The following is a 17427-nucleotide window of genomic DNA, read 5'->3' on the forward strand; positions in this document are numbered from 1 at the left end:
GGTGCGGCCCCTCCCGTCTGCTGAGCACACTGAGCGTGCTCTTCACAGAAGGCGAACGCGGGCTTGCTACTGAGCTCGGGCATCTGGGTGTGGCCGCAGGTCCAGAGGCTCACGCAGGCATTCCCTGCTCAGAGTCATTCCTCCTGGACCCTCACTTACAGCAGGGTCTCCTTTTTATAGAAACACTCAGCATGGTCACCTTGAAACAGCTTTCTTTCAGAGAACCGCCCACACCAACCTCCCCATCGCGGGGAAGAGGCAGGGTGAGGGAGAAGCCCTGCTCTGTGCCCCACATGGTGAGAGCCATGCCCCACTCTTTGTAACCCAGCCCCACCCCCAGAATGCAGAACCCACTGAAAGGGAGGAATCCGTGTGCGCCGTTTGCAAATGGGTAAATTATAAACCGTAGCCTATAGTGTGGCAGGTGGCCCGGCATCGTCAAGCCTTAGGCCGCAGACTTGCCAAGCAGGCTGCACTCTGACCACCAGCGGCCCGGCCCGGACTGTTTTCTCTTCTCTGGTTATTCTGTGGCCCCTGTCCAGAGTGAGCCCCGGAGGTAACGTCTGCCTCCCCCGGTGCCCATGTGAGAGACCAGCTCACATCCTGCCTCCTTTCTGCACCATGTCGCTGGCTCTTCCAGGGTGAGGGTCCAGCCAGCTTCGCACCCCCGCAGGGAGCAGCGCTGCCTCTGCTGTCTACCTGTCACAGCAGCCACGCGCCTGAAGCTTGTTGATGGGGGGAGCACTGTCCCTCTCCCCCTCAGCGACATCCGCCGCCGGGCTGGTAAACGTTACACCCTCAGTCCTGACCCAGAAATTGACTGTGGCTCCCACATGAATGTTAACAAGTTAGATAAAGTGAAACGATGGAGGCGTATGTTGGAACTTCACTGATTTGTCCACAATGGGAGCATCTCCTATTTGAATACTGAAAGAATAGTTCTTCAATTTCCTGTGCTCTTCACAGTGTAAACAGCTACAAGCATGATACGTTATTTAAGTTTAACCTACATTGACATTTTCTTAAGTCTATACGATCAACAGAACAAATCAAGCTCTGGTCTGTATGTCTGCCCATTTCCCTAGTGTAAATGCTCCCACAATGGCCAGTTTCCGGCTGCCAATGAGGTTCAGTGAAAGTGGAGTTGGGGAGAAATGCACAGCAGTATACCGTTAATTGTACTGCTTTACAGATAAAATAAGTCAAAATAACCCCAAGAGCACAGATAATGGCAACATGTAGCAAAATAATTTGGATCTAATGAATTTTGAATATTTATTATCTTTGTTCTTAATATAATTTACTTAATTGTGAGTTTACCTAATTTTTAAAATAACGGCTATGTTTAACCATTGGGAAATTCCCTCCGTTTTAACAGCCTCACTCACCACTAGCTCCCTCTCTGCTCCATGAGACCTCAGCCACCATCATGCTGCACAAGGTCACCTTTGCCCACGGCCGGGGACGTCATGTTAGCACCCAGCAGCGAGGATAGCCGACTTCACAGGCCTGGCTCGTTCTCATCTTTTTTGGGGAACGGAAAAAGGAATTTGTTTATGGAAGACATGAGGGTGCAAGCAACATAAAAATCAGAAGCTTCTCTGGCTTTAATTGCCTTTTTTTCTCTTGTCAAACGGGGGTGGGATTTTATTTGTACATTTTCTAAGGGTCCCAACATCCTCATGCAGGGGGAGCTGTGGGGCAGGGATTCTTTGGGTGAGCATTTGGGAGAACTCTTCCCGGGACGGGAGTAATTGCTCAGTGCTGCCCACCCTTTCCCTTCTGCTTTATGTGCTACAAAACAGTCATTGCACACGGCGAGCCCAGCAATGTGTGAAAAGAGGCTCCGAAACCCACTCTGCCGTCTCAGCACCGGGCCAGTGCTGAGAGGTTTGTCAGTCACCAGGTGTGTGTTAGCCACTAACTGCAGATTAGACTTGGACACATTTTTAAGTCATTTAATCTTGTACAGCCACGTGAGATATTTGTATCCCCCTGTTACAGATGAGGAAACCAAAGCACAGAGAAGTTTAATAAGCTACCGCAAGCCACACAGTAGTATTGATTACTTTGTCCGCAGCCTGAGAGTCTTGTTGATTTTCCAAAATTCCAAGGAGCTCCTTTCCATGAATGCTCTCAGGTCTTCCTTTGTTAAGTAGCCTTCACCCCCAGCAAACCTGTGAACCGTGAACTTCGTGGCTTCCATGGCATATCCACTGGAGACTGCATTTGGGCCTCGGACAGGGGTGAGGCAGGCTTGCTCGGCGGGCTGGGACGTGCCAGCGAGTCTGGTTCATCTTAACACTGTGTGATCTGCCTCACAGAGTTTCTCTGTCCTGTTCCTGGCAGGATGCACCTCTACACTCATTTTCAAGCCTGAAGGCCAATGACTAGTCAGATTACCAGCTCTGTCCATTTACACCGATTCTTGCTGTTACTTACAACTACACTGATGATGATGAGGAGGAGGATGACAATTAACATTTATCACACAGTCACCAGGTGTGTGTTAGCCTCTAACTTAAGATTAGACTTTTACACATTTTTAAGTCATTTAATCTTGTACAGCCAGCCCTATGAGGTATTTGTATCCCCATGTTACAGATGAGTAAACCAAAGCACAGCAAAGTTAAAAAAGCTACCCTAAGCCACACAGTAAGTGGTGAAGCCAGAGTTTAAACCCAGACAGTTTGATGTCTGTCACTGTGTTCTAACCACTAGCCTATGCTGCCTCCCTAGTAAGAAAATACTTTGGAAACTGCAATAAGTATTTGATATTATGACTATTCTTATTAGTAGTGCTACTTGAGATTCTAGAGGAGTTGTTTTCTGGAGTCCCATTATGATTTTATATTGTAAAAAATACTTCATAGACAGAGTAAATATTCACAGTTGAGAAAGAGGAGATGAGCTTCTTACACTGCCCAGACCCCTTGCTCCGACTCTAGGTCTCTCACCTGGAAGACTTTGCCCTCCCTCCTGTTGGAATACAGAGAATTAGTTTGGAAAAGTCACAGAACGCTGTTAGAGCTGGGATGAACACTGACTTCTCCCTGCAGCTAGACACACACCAACACACCGCACTTCTTGCCGGTCGTTCATTCTCCAGTGGCCTCTGGTCTCGTCCCTGCTCTTACCTAGGTGGTGATGAAGCAGCCGTCTGTCACCTGGCCTGTCCAGAAGTGACTAGAACCTGGAGAGGGACCCAAAGCCCCGGAGTAGCCGGCATACATGTAGCCAAGCCCATGAAGCAAAGCTCACATCCTTGACTCTGAAGCCCGCTGGTTCCCTTCCCTGGGACCTCCTTCCTCTTACAGCCCAGTAATTTGGCTTATAATTTGATTATTTGGCTTCTTAGCCTACAACACTTTAGAAGCAACAAAATGGCCCCTAAAATGGACAAAGTATGCCACCCACAGCTAGAAAGGTGGGAGCCAGAGGCCCGCTCAGTATCTGAGAGGAAGTAGAAAACTTTAGAAGGAGATACAGGAACTCAGAAGGTGGCCACTCATTTAGACTGGAGGCCAGCTGTCCCCCGACTCCCCAGCCCGTCACTTTGCAGCCCAGTGTTTCACGGCTGCTGTCCTTTGCCTTGGTAACTATGGAAAGATCGAATGTGATGTGATGTAGTCTGTGCGGATGTGCAAAATGTGTGTCTGTAACACGTCTCTAACAGCAAAGGGTGGGACATAGCCTAATTGCCCACACAATGGAATGCTAACCATTATTACAAAGAATGAGGCCATTCTGCACCTTATCTTAGCCAAGAGGCCGAGAACAACGAGAATGAGGAAAGGCTGTATGAACTGCATTGCAACTATTCCCAAAGCTTTCTTGAGAAAAGACAGATGCAGAACAGTATATGCAATATGCTCCAAATTCTGTTTAAAAGGAGATCTATAAAAATTTATACACACACACCTGTGCATAGATAGATAGATAGATATTCTAAGTGTGTGTTTTTATGTGTGTGTGTGTGTGTGTGTGTGTGTGTGTGTCTGGAAAGGTACACAAAAAACTAACAATTGCCCCTGACAAAGGAAACGAGATGCTAAGCATGGGATGAATTATTACACTTATTAAAAATTATGAAATATTTAATCATGCATAAATGCACAGAAAGTAATGTAACAGATGCCCATGTACCCACCACTCAGATTTCACAGATGTTAGCATTTTGTCATTTTTCTGTGTATCTTAGTATTTTAAGTACAGCCAACACACCACCCCACTCCTTCCTCCTTCATGCCCCTCATTAGCTGGACTACTAAAGTTAATGTGTGTCGTTCCAAATTTACACTTTTGATACATGTGTGTGCCCATAAACATACACAATGTTGCATGCATTTCTATTTTAAATATATATCATACTGTAACTTCCTTTGGCAACTTACTTTTTAAATCGTTGCCTGTTTTGATGCATGGAGATCTGTTTCATTGATTTTCACTGCTGCATACATTTCCATTGTGTGAATAACTCACAGCTCATTTGTTCATTTTCCTACTAAAAGGCAGCATAATTTTTTAACATTTCCCTTTTAAAGATAACATTTTTTAGTTTTAGTTGATATGTAATACAGTGCACATATTAAAGTATACAATTCAATAAGTTTTGAAAAATTTACCCGCTCATGAAACCATCACTACAATTGAAATAATGAAAATATCCATCACCTCTGAAAGTTCCTTATGTCCCTTGGTAATCCTCCTCTCTCACCCAACTCCTACCCACCCCTATCCACCCCTACCCACCCTACCCCTGATACCTAGGCAATCACTGATCTGTTTCTGTCACAGTATGTTAGTTTGCAGTTTCTAAAATTTCACATAATGCAGTCATACAATATGTACTGTTTTTGTCTTGCTTCCATTACTCAGCATGATTCTGAGATTTATCCACATTGTTGAGTGGATCAATAGTTCATTCTATGCATTCCTAAATAGCAAGATAAAACATGTAAAACACTCAGAATGATTCCCAGCATACAATTCATGCTTAGCAAATGGAAGCTGTTATTATAAGAATATTAAAATCCTTTTCAAATTTAAGAATCTTTAAATAGTACACAATAATATCTCAGCCCCAACTGCCAAAACAAAAGGAACACAAGCAAACCCCTTTTTGTTTGGGAAAAAAAAAAAGTTTAACATAAACTATGCTAAAAATAATAATAATAATGTTTTTGGAAGAAATGTTCCAGTTCTCGAATGGGCAACAACTCCACCCAGCAGGCCAGTTCATCAAGGCCTCCAGGGGAATACTCTGCAGCTCACTCACTTCTCTCCAAATCAGATTTTTTTTTAATAGAGAAAGCAGCTTCTTGATAATCCTGCATCTCTCCTCTCGCTCATCACATCCAGCTCTAGGGTGTCCACTGAGGGCCTTCCTAAACACAGGTTCAGAACGCCTTTAAATTCAAATGCAGGCTGTATTTCCAGGCATTCCCATTGCTCACCAGTGTGAATAGCACATGTTTTATTTAACGTTTATAATATGCCCAACCATGCGCCTCAGTTCATTTAATCCTCCACACCCCAGGCCACACTGCCCCCATAATACTTTGGATTGCAAGCAACAGAAAATCTGATAATAGTGACATATAGAGAAAGTTTTTGTTTGTTTTTTTTCATGCATTGAAGTCTTAAGGTAGACAGTTGCTAATGCTAAATCAATGGTTCAGTAATAACAATGCTTTAGTACCTATTATTCTCTTAGCGGCTCCCTCAGGGTAGCAGAACGGCTGCTGCTCCAGCCATCACATCTGCATTCTAAATGGGAGGGTGGGGAGAAGGGTAGAGTTAGTGCCCATGTCAGGAAGTTAGAGCTCTCCAGGAACAGAGACTTATGTCTGTGTCTTATTGCTTAGGACTATGTCCTTTGGCCACCCAACTGGAGAGTGACTAACGAGAAGGAAGCTGTAAATGGTCTCCATCACAGTGATGATAGGCTCTGTTTATAAGCTGAGAAATGAGATTTGGAGGTATTAAGTGACTTCTCTTAAAGTCACACAATGGGTCTTATTTCAAGCTGTCTTATTTCGACAAGCTGTAGTGGCCTTCCACTTTGATAGAACTGTAAGTCACACACCTGAATTTCCATAGTAGATGCCAACTTTGGCAAGACGCACCGCTTCGAAGAGGGGAGGGAGTATAAGGAAAGTCAAAACAACGCAGATTTTAGACAATAGAGAAATCACTGAACACATTTTGGTACCCTCAAATTATGGAACACAGTGCAGTTTAAAATCAAGTTTGGGGGATCTGACCAACTTTGGGAGACCGAAGCCTCTTTCCAAGTGGGTGCTCACCAAGAAGAAGGCTAATTTCAGCTGCAAATGAAGATCAAGAAGCCCAGGGCAAGAGGCTGGACAAGTTCAAGTCCATCGTCTTGGAAAAAGGCTCTCCTTGGGCTGGAGATGAACTCGGACCTCAAGGCTCAGCTGTGGAAGTTGACACAACAGCAGCCAATTCACCACAGGAACTTCAGAATATTATTTGTTTCAAGAAAAATGTTCCCAACACCAGCACACACAGGGGCCGAAGCCCCGCCCCCATAGCTCAGCTGGCTCCGCCCCCTCTGCCTGCTCGCTATGGAGACGTGGCTGGGAAGGACCCACATCCCTGGGTCCACAGTCCAGGCAGTGAAACAGTAGAGCAGGCTCCAGTCCTCTCCAACGGCTGCAGAGGCCAGAGCCAGGAGATAGCCGAGCATCTTGTGCCGCGCTGGCGCCCGAGCCGTCTCCCATGGGTGGTGTGGAGCTGGCCGCGCTGGAAGAAGGGCTGAGGGGGCGGGAGGAGGGCGAGCTCAGCGGGTGGGACCTGCCTGGCAAAGCTGGGCACCGGTTCCCAGGACAGCCGGGCAATTTCAGAGCCCAGGGTCAGGGCTCCTGCGGAGCACTTTGGACCAGAGCCGCCGGGGACTCGAGGGCCAGGACTGCACTGTCCAGGCCGGTGGTGCTGCTGAGGACCAGAGTGCCATCTCGGACCACGGTCGGCCTCAGGGCGCCACTCAGGGCTGCTCTGGTCAGGACCAGGCTGAGCTGGGGTGCGGGTGTACTGGCCGGTGCGGCCTCCTGCTGAGCCCAGAGCCCAGAAATCAGGAGCACTTGCCCCGATGGGCGGCTGTCTGAGCGCTTATGGCAGGGCCCTGACCACCTCCTGGTCATCTGTCGCTCTCAGGAACCTGTGGGCGGAAGGCTGGGACTCCGGGAGCAATGTTTTTCCTACATCATATCTTCCTTTAACTAGTAATGATTTGAAACCAGAGAAGCCAACAAAGGCAGCAATGGGACTCAGAGAAAAGACAGTGGGCATGATGAAGCTGGGCCCGCAGATAACTCAAATCCAGCACAAAGTGGCCACGGAGGAAGCAAGGCTGCTAGTCAATGAAAAGTTCCCTGTCCGGGCTGACAAGGAATTCATCTGGCAAACCTGACCAACATGCAAAACAAACTTTGGAGCTTGAAACACAAGTCTCGGAGAAGGAAAATCCCATTTGCAGCAGCAGTTGGAGGCAGCAAGGGACGTTTCACCAGTAAAGGAGAAACGGCAGAGAATTGCGAGCATCACAGGAGGAGCTAAAGAAAACCCGATCTGAGACAGCTGCAAACCTCCAAGAGAAGCAACAGAATGAGATAGAGGGGCCTGGGGAGGGAGGGAAGGAAGGAGGGAAGGAAGGAAGGAAGGAAGGGAGGGAGGGAGGGAGGGAGGGAGGGAGGGAGGGAGGAAGGAAGGAAGGAAGGAAGGGGCTGAGGAGGAAGGCCCAGGCCTTGGAGATGGCAGCAGAGAGGCGTGCTTCTGAGCTGTGGGGTGACCTCTGCACAGAAGGCTGGGGGTGAAGGCTGGGGGTCACTAAAGGAGTTAGTGCATCAGTCCCTGTGGTGCGGGAGGTGCGGGAGGTGCGGGAGGTGCGGGCCACCCAAAGCCGCTTACAAAATCAGAAGCAGCAGCTGCAGCAGGAACAGTGGTCTGCGGTGCGCTTCACCCAAAGGAGGCAACGAAGACCACAAGAACCCCTTCCCTCGGCACCAAATCAAGGATTAATCCACTGTAATTCCTCAACTGTCCCTGATTCGATAAGGACTGGAGCAGGGATTCTCAGTGCTGCAGACACCTGCTGAGGAAGGCGGTGGGATCTCATTGCTACTGTAAAACAGCCCCGAGGATGAGGATGATAGCGGAAGGACCGGCTGCTTTCGTCCAGCCGCACGGCCGGGTATCTGTGTGACCAGCTCCCTTTAATTAGGTGTTTCTTTAATTAGTTCCTGTTAATAAGCAGGATGTTCCTCAAACCTCCAGATAACCTAACACCACTTGCCAAACACTCACACATGAAGCCAAGTGCAGAAAACCACCTTGAGGAAGCGAGAGAAAACAGCTGTGCGGTTTATTTCATCGGGCTGAGCCAGATTTCTTTATAGGAAAAAGCACCTTCCAGGATAGCTTCTCGGATTGATTTATCTAGTGCTTTCTGCCCTGTAAACAACCAGCATCAGCTTATCCTCATTCCTTTTGGCAACCCAGCACAAAACAAAGTGTTTTAAAGCTTTTTTTAAAAGATCCTACCGGTGACCAGGTAGCTCCCTCTACAGTTTGCTCGTGAGTAAGGTCCTCTGACAACAGCCAGGTCACTAAACGCTGGGCAGAGTGACTTCTGGCTGATGCAGCCCTTACAGTTCAGCTTTCAATAGATTGAAAATGGAAGAGACAATGAAGGGGACATATATTACATTGAATTTTTTTTAACTGTTGAGAAGAAATACCTCTAGAATTAGTGAGGTGACTGAATGCCTCTGCTTGTTTTAGGAAAATGTATTTTTAAACATTTTACCCTCATCCGAGGACATTTTTCCATTTTTTGTTCAGGTAGAGTGGGAGGGAGAGAGAGGAACAGAGAGAGAGAGAGAAACATCGAAGTGAAAGGAACACATCGAGTGGCTGCCACCCGCACAACCGACAAGGGCCGGGGACAAACTGCAACCGAGGTACGCGCCCTTAGCGGGAACCGAACCCGGGTCTCTCAGGACCGCAGGCCGACGTTCTAACCGCTGAACCAAACCGGCCAGGGCTGTATTTTTAAACATTTTTAAATATCTGAACAACTTTTTTAAGAGTCTTGTGCCATCTGTTTCCCCAGCAACACCTAAGTTCTAAGACGCCAAGATGACTTAATGTTAAATATAGTAAGTACTTTCGTTTTAGGTCCCCTATTACATTTTATTACTGTAAATGCACTTAATGGTACATGCAATGTCTTTCATAATTAATTTGTGCCATGTGTTTATGCCTTTTTAATGGAACTGGGAATAGTATTTTAAATTAATATAGACTTTTAGGGTAGGTTTTTTATTTTGCATGTGTGACATATTGATGGTTAGACCAGTGATTTATTTGAACACTGAATCCTAATACAGAAATATAACCCTATATTTTAACATTGCTCCTCGGTGGGAAAATGGAATCAACTTCATTTCCCAAAAGTTGTCAGTAAAGAAAAACTTCAAAATAATTTTATCGAACTTTGTTTTATTGATATATAAAATGAATTCCTTTAAATTGGATTAAAAGAGACTCGCCCTCAATGTGTCTTTAACATCCATCTTTAACAATTTTTCTGTTAAATATATAGTTTCTTTACTAAAATAAGTTTGTTATTAAAAATTAAAGCCTACTTGGATTAATAAAAAAAAAATCACGTTTTAGAAGGATATGTATTATCATATAAAGATGTCTACAATGTGAAATAAAAAATACAAGCAGAATCCGCAGTATAATTCTGACTTTGCAAAGGAAAAATCTAGCAGAGAAAATAGACCAGGATGAAATACACCAAAATAGTGGAAGTGCTGCTTATGGCTAGGTGAGGAACTATGGGTAATTTTCATTTTCATCATTATGATTTTCTCTGATTTTTAATCACTATATAATGAATATAGATTGTGTTTATAATCATGGAAAGCACGTTATTTTTGAAAGAATAAACACAAAGCCCTTGCAACATAACTAAAACCTTAGTGTGAAAAAATTAGATAATGTAGAAGGAAACAGTTCAAACACAGGTACACAAACCATTCTGATGCAAAGTGAGACACGACTCACTAATGCTCTCTGTCAAAGTACAGTCAGGCAATGAGTTAACCAAACTGGGGATTTCTAGAGGGCGGAGTCGTGTTGCAGTAATATTTAAGAAGTGGTTTGTAGTAGTGGTTACATGAGGTAACCAGGTGAGAATCGTGGCTTTGCCCCCAGTGGCTGTATGACCTTGGGTAAATTCCCTTAATTTCTCTAAGCCTCAGTTGTCTCATTTGTTCAAAGATTTTTTAAAGCTGATGATAATACACTATAGGGCTGTTCTTAGGGGTCAATGATGTGATGCTGGTCAAACCCTCAGTACAGAGCAGGTACCTAGTAATGCTCCCTGGACGAATGACTGCCCTGCTCTAGAGGTCACAGCCTGGAGGAGTCAGAGGGACTGGGATGGTCGGGGACGTCCCTAGGGAGGGCTGGGAGGTGAAGGCCTACAGGGACCTTCTTCCCAGTGATACAGAAGAAGCGGTAAAATCAGTATCCACAGACCTGAATTCTCATTTCAGAAAAGCATGCAACCTACCTTGGCCTCTATTACCTTAGTTACAACAATGGGGCAATGGCCTTGGGTCTTTCTTTTCCTGTTCACAGGGTTTGTTATAATAGTAAAATGCATTCATTTATACCTTAATCTAGTAAGTTTTTGTTTTTTTTCCCAAATATCCCACTTTGTGCTGTGTGCTGGGATATGGCAATGAGAAGGCAGAGGAAGATTCCTGGCCTGCGGAGCGGAGCGTGCGGAGGGAGTGACACAGTCAACAAGAGAGTTGTGACATGTATAGGGTATCAAACGATCATAAGTGTTATGGAGAAGAATGAAGCAGGGAATGGGGGGGGGTAATTTTAGATAGAGTGCCAGATAAGGGCTTACCGAGAAAAGGGCATCTGAGTGACTAAGTGTTTGGAGTAAGTGAGAAGCAAACGGTGCTACGTTTACGAGAACAGGATTCCAAGCAGAGGACACGTCCAGAGCAAAGGCCCTGAGGCAGCAAGTGTGTCCGACGCAGGGTGGCCTGAGCCGAGGGAGTGACGGGGGAGCAACAGGAGAGGAAAACAGATGTGAGGGGTGGATGTAACCAGACTGGCTTTTGCCCCAAGTGAGAGGGGTTGCCACCAGAGAGGTTTAAACACGCCCGTCTGATTTCTATCTTAGAAGGATGCCCTGTCTGCTGTTTTGAGAACATGGTGATGGGGTCTAGGGTGACACTAAGAAGAGCCCTTGGGAGGATTTCATAGTTACTAGATGAGAGCCAATGGACAAGGATGGTACCGGTGGAGACAGTGAGATGAGATCATAGAAACCCACTTTGAAAGGGAAGTTGCTCTTCCAATGTCCCACGGCGGTACCGCAGCGCTAGAGGAACCGGTGGATAAGAAGAGGGCAGCGGGCCCTGCCCCCGCGCCCCCCTGCTGGACGCCAAGCGCTCCCCCCAGCAAGTTCAGTAAGACGGTACAGGTGAACTCAGCCTGGCTTCGGGCTCGGCTCGCAGGACGTGTCTGCAAGGCAGAACCCAGGTCGCAGCTCTGTGTTCATCTCACGTGTTTAGCATCTTCAGCATCAACATGTTTGCTGACACTTAGCCCTCTCTGCTCCTCGAGTTCTGGCTGGAAACAGAAGAACCTGCCACCGGTCTCGCCTCGTGTGACTTGGAGCATTGGCCGTGAAGGGAGCTAGGGTGCCTTGCCTTTCCCGGGGAGTTCCCTCTTTCTCTGGGGTGCTAACTGTCCTTTGGAGGCAATCCAGTGCATTCTAAGGCCACTTCTTGCTCACTGGCTTGCTTTTCTCCTCAAGAGTCCTTTAGAAGCACATAGAGCTTAATCAACCCAAATTACAGGGTCTGCTCGATTTCGGGGCTCGATTTGAATATCACTGCTTTGGAAGAAGGAGAAACAAGTCTTCCTAAGGAGAGAATTTCCTACTAGAAGGACCGTTCTCAAAAACATGTCCTTGGCAGCCCATTAATTATATTTCATTTCGGCAGATCTCATATATAGTTGTTATATCTTTAGGGGGGAAGAAGGTGTTGGGTGATTAATTGGTTGATAGTGTATGTTAATTGGATGCTAATCAAATTTAAATTTAATTCCTATTTTAAACACTTAATCTAACTCAGGACCAGAGAATTAGGGTATCCAAGCTTCTTGAAAGAACTTGTCTTTCTATCTGTGTCTATCCATTGACACTTTCTCCTGGTTTACAATCCTGTTATTCAGGAGAAGAAATGAGATGGTTCTTAGAGCTTCCGGCTGTAATAGGAAGGGTTGGTTCTTGCCATACATAAGCATTTCATTGCTTGATTGAGAAAAACACATGTACCTCCAACCTGTTACTTAAGTTTGTTCTAAACCAGTCCTGTCAGGCTGGGAAATGATGCTGTTTGGTTCCTTCCCTCTGGCTGGGTAATTGAAGAAACAGCTCCTGAGCAGAGTCTGCCCTGAGTCTCCAGAAAGATGCTCAGATGCTCTGGTGGGGGACCTGACAGCTGATGGTGCTGGTGGGCGGCTTCCCGGTGCTGGGAGCCCCTGGGAACTTCTCCGAGTCTGTCCTTTCTCTTCCCGCTAAGAGAAAAAGCCCAAGAGGTGAATGCTTTGAGGAAACGGTTGACAAAATATCTAATAATGCATCTCTTAGAGTCCTGGGATGGAAACCATGGGCTTCATGTTCCCCTGCTATTCTAGATACGGAGGGCTGGTCTACCCAGGACCAGGTTCATTTCAGATTTCCTCCAGGTTCGAGGATGAGGCCTTGGAACAGTCAAGGTGTCTTTGGTTTCTGGCCTGTAAACAAAGCAAACGGCGACCATAAGTATGACAGGCTTTGTCATCTGACTGCTCTGCATTTGTGCACTGGCTCCACCTTAGGGAAGCTGCGCTGTCCTTCTGAGCCTCAGTCCCCCCATCTCTAAAATGGGATGATGCTACTAATCTTCCAGTGATTTGCTGAGGGCAAAATGAGATCACTGATGTCTGCACAAACCTAAGACACTGCACATAGTAAGAACTTCAGTGCCTAGCGGAGACGCTCACCACGACTGTCAGGTCATTCCAAGGTCACCCCCAGGGCCGGTAGAACACCTGCTGGTAGAGCTACCTTGCTCATGTGCACGCTGCGTCGCGGCTGGTCTGGGACAGCTGCACTGCCCTGGTACTGGCACCTGAGGTTTGAATATCCTCCCCTCCCTGACTGTCTCTCCTGTCAGCTGTTCTGGAGAAGCCTCTTGAAAAGAAGGCAGGGAGAAATTATGGCCCCCCAGGGAACAAGAAGCTGATCTATTTCATCGATGACATGAACATGCCAGAGGTGGACGCCTACGGGACGGTGCAGCCCCACACCATCATCAGGCAGCACCTGGACTACGGCCACTGGTAAGAGCACACGCCAAGGGCCTGGGGCTGGTGGGGAAGGACTAAGGCAGGGCTGAGGCCAGTCTCTGTTCCCCTGGAGCTGCAACCCTCAGAGTAGCTCTGCTGGCGGAGGAGAGCCCCCATGGCAGACTCCATTCCCGGGGAAGCTGCTCCCTGGACTGCGCTCATCTAAGGAGACATGCCTACTTGTTTCTTCAAGGTTCTTCTCGAACGTTGCCTTCTCCAAACCCCCAAAGCAGAACCGAGGACTCCCCGCCCCCTCTTGTCATGGTCCCATAGCCCTGAGCAGGCACAATGATCACACCTTTGCCGAGGGCATGGGGTCTCTGGGTCTCCTAGTCTGTTAGAGCACCTCACAGGCTCTCATATTGTCTTTTGCAACAGAATAGTGTTTAATGGCAAAAGGTCTGAACTTGCCAGGAAAAACAAACAAATAAGAACAAAAGCCCCGAGTCAGGGATCCGAGACCTGCTGGTCCACCTTCCTGCCGCACGTGATCGATCGGCGCTGGGAGAGAACGAGGGGGATGGAGGTGGGATTCAGAGAGAACCCTAGTTGGACGGGAACCTGAGTTCCTCTCATTCATCCCCGACTTTGTGGGATGCCCGCTACCCACAGCCACCCACAATCTCCATGCCAGTGTCTGAGCAGCTGAACTGGAGGAAACCAGTCAGGCTTACGAGTTTTACTTTGGATTCAAGGTCACAAGTCTTACAGGAGAAGTAGAAGCTTCCTGGACACTCCACATTCTGCCTTCATATGTTTACATTTCCACCCTCAGAGACGGCCATGTCACACCTCCTCCCTGCTCCAGCTCCCCACCCCAGCCGATGATCACCCGCCATCTGTCCCGCTTACACATCTACACAATCTACGTGCCTCCCGGGCCTCCTTCCCCCCCCCACCCCCCACCCCCGCACATCTTCCCCGAGGCGTAACCTCCCACCAGCATCTCGATTCTACTCTCTTCACCCCCTGAAATCCTCACTTCATCAGCTAGTCCCCCATCTCCTTCCTGCCAATGTTTAAAGTTGCATACATTTCTTCTGTTGTGTTAAAAAAAATCACTCTCTTTTGCTGCGCTGTCTCCTTCTCCCTGCATGATCAAATTCCTCTCCTGTCTTCACTCCCTCACCTCCTGCTCACTCCTTAGCCCACTGTTACTTTGTTTCTGTTTCCTCCCCTCTACTGAGCTGCTCTTGCTCAGCCAAGAAGCGTGTCTTTATTATGAAATCCTACAGACCTGCTGAGTCCCTGTCTCCAGCATCCTCTCTGCGCCGCGACATGGTTGACCGCATTCTCTTCGTAAACACTGTACTGACTTTGTCTCCTGGGGTGCCATGCTGTTTTCTTCTCCATCTTTGTGGTCTGTCCTTCCTATGCTATTTTCATACATATTGGATCCCTCGGGGTGGTGTCCTAGGCTCCGTGTCTTCTCCGTCTCTACCAAACACAAACATAAGTGGTGGGCACAGCGCACCCTCCCCCCAGGCACTCACCGGCCTGGGCCCTCACACGACTCTCGCCTGGGGGTTCTGACTGTTCCAGGTATGACCGGAACAAGCTGTCTCTGAAGGAGGTCACGAACGTGCAGTATGTCTCCTGCATGAACCCCACTTCAGGAAGCTTCACCATCAACCCACGGCTTCAGGTACGGGAGGAGCGTGGCTCTGGGATCCTACATCCTGCCTCACTTGATCCGAGTGCTGTCGCTTGATCATAAGTAATAATTGGCCCTTCCCCGTCCAACCTTTAAAAGTGGAAAATCATACAGGATGCTGACGTCCTAGGAAGAGAAACTCCTAGACCCGGAGTCACGAAGCAGTTTAGAGCTAGAGGGGTCATAGCGTTCAGCCGATTTAACTCATTTTTCACAATGAGAAAACATCAGGGAGATGAAATGACTCCCCCAAGGTCATGTGGATACTCGGCATCAAATCCAAGTTCAGTTTACATCCTATTACCCCACACTGACATCTTTGACCCAAGGTCCAAAGCCCATTATTCCTCCAGTCATTTTAGGCCCAACCGAAATTGGGGGGTTTAGTGTGAAAACCGTGACCGGAATATAGAGTTCAAAGCCCTCAGGAGAATTCTGTACTGTTTTATCTAAACTTAGCAAAGCCGGTTTTGTTCCGTGGCCGCAGGGCCCTAACTCGAGCCCCTCCATGCCCGTCTCCTCACACAGCGTCACTTCAGTGTGTTCGTCCTCTCCTTCCCGGGGGCGGACGCCCTGTCCTCCATCTACAGCACCATCCTGACTCAGCACCTGAAGCTTGGGAACTTCCCAGCATCACTGCAGAAATGCACCCCCCAGCTGATCAACCTGGCCCTGACCTTCCATCAGAGAATCGCCACCACGTTCCTGCCCACGGCAGTCAAATTCCACTACATCTTCAATCTCAGGGACTTTGCCAACATTTTCCAGGTGAGTCCATCTGCTCCGAGACACCCCGGAAGGCTCGGTGATGATTTTAGTGAAATAATACTCAATGCCAAATTCTTAGCAAAGGCTTGATTCCTTGGAGTCAAGGACATGAACAGGTAACTAGAGTGACATGGGCTCCATGAGGAAGGACTCCAAAAACAGAGTTCTGTTTGCCATCTAAATTAGTTCCCAGTAAGCAGAGTGCATTTCCGAGTTGGTTCCTTCGGGCTGGAGGAGGCTCAGCATCTTGGAGAAAACGTTAGAGAATGATTTCAGCAGGCCTAGGAAGGAAAATAGCCCGGAAGAAAGCAAGAGAACACGATTTCGCAGACCCTAGTTCCATCCATTGTTCTTGGATGACAAAGAATGTCCCCAGCTGTGCAGCCTAGCTCTGCTCCCTGAAGCAGCCATGTCGCAATGTTCCTGAGACACCATCTGCCGGCTCCTGGGATGCCTCATTTCTAATTATTCCAGGTTCTTTTCCAGGTCCTTTCAGTTCACCTGGACTGGGCCAACCTGTCCCGCTCTGGGTTTCCAATTCTTACAGGACAATGTGGCAACCTCACCCTCTCTCCCCCCTGGTCAGGTACAGCCTCCTCACATGGTGACGTCCACAACTTTTCCATCCTGGACAAGAATGCACACAAACTGCTTTGCAGAGAGACCTCACCCCAAGATAACACAGGGCCATTATTGAGGGCAGAATGCCTTCCACACCACCCAGAGGCTGCCCCTGTAGGGAAATGCCAACAGGGTCAGGCAATGAGGCGTGACCCTCCATGGGGAGCCATGTATTTGGAATGAATTACCCAGCACTCTACCTGTGCAGGTCAGACTCTGGGGACCCCAAGACTAGCAAAGGGCCAGACCCTAAGGACATAGAGCCTGCGTGTTCCACCCAGGACCCTTGATTATAAAGAACAAAAACCTACTAAACATTTGTTCAAATATCCCAGAGAGGCTTAATCTCAAGGTGGAGTCGATGAGCCCCAAAGCAAGGTTGAGTCTCAGAGAACATGTATAAACTGGCCCAGAAGAGCACTCCGGGTAGGTCATGTCCCTCCAAGCATTACCTCGCTAAAATGAGGAAACAGAGACCTCTGAGACTATACAGATCTGCCCAAGAGCACACAGCCAGCCAGTGAAGAAACCGGAACCAGAATCCAGGTCTCCAGACTCCTGGCCTGGACCCATCGCAGACAGCATCCTGCGCTTCTCATCATACTTCCCATGAGGGGAACAGGCACACGAGAGTGAAGGCAGCGAGGCAGACCCCGCTCCGAGCCCGAGTCTTCGGTCCGTAGCCCTCAGGCCTGGACAGCAGCAAGATCTCTGCTCACTCTTATCTCCCGTCACTGAGTATTAATTTAAAGAGACTTTTTTTTATCACACAATCCCTCTCTTAAATCACCCTGCAGCATGATGAGGTGGGGGTGTTACCATCTGGATTTTCCAAGTTGAAAAAAAGAAAGGTGTTAAAGTCATTTGATAAACTTTCCAGTGCTCATCATGGCAGGAAGTCTCTTCTAGTGGCAGCTCCCAGGCCT

The 17427-nt window shown here is 47.8% G+C and overlaps 1 protein-coding gene across 2 annotated transcripts in view; it reads left to right on the forward strand.

Moving 5' to 3' along the window:
* DNAH9 (dynein axonemal heavy chain 9) overlaps positions 1-17427 on the forward strand; it is a 354158-nt gene that overhangs the window by 170370 nt on the left and 166361 nt on the right. For both annotated transcript variants that reach the window (XM_036268293.1, XM_036268294.1), the window contains exons 39-41: positions 13287-13452; positions 15001-15103; positions 15641-15880. In XM_036268293.1, the coding sequence (XP_036124186.1) occupies positions 13287-13452; positions 15001-15103; positions 15641-15880 (509 nt within the window). The remainder of the gene's footprint in view (positions 1-13286; positions 13453-15000; positions 15104-15640; positions 15881-17427) is intronic.

This window comes from Molossus molossus, unplaced genomic scaffold (genome assembly GCF_014108415.1).
Source record: "Molossus molossus isolate mMolMol1 unplaced genomic scaffold, mMolMol1.p scaffold_m16_p_19, whole genome shotgun sequence".
Lineage (NCBI taxonomy): Eukaryota > Metazoa > Chordata > Mammalia > Chiroptera > Molossidae > Molossus > Molossus molossus.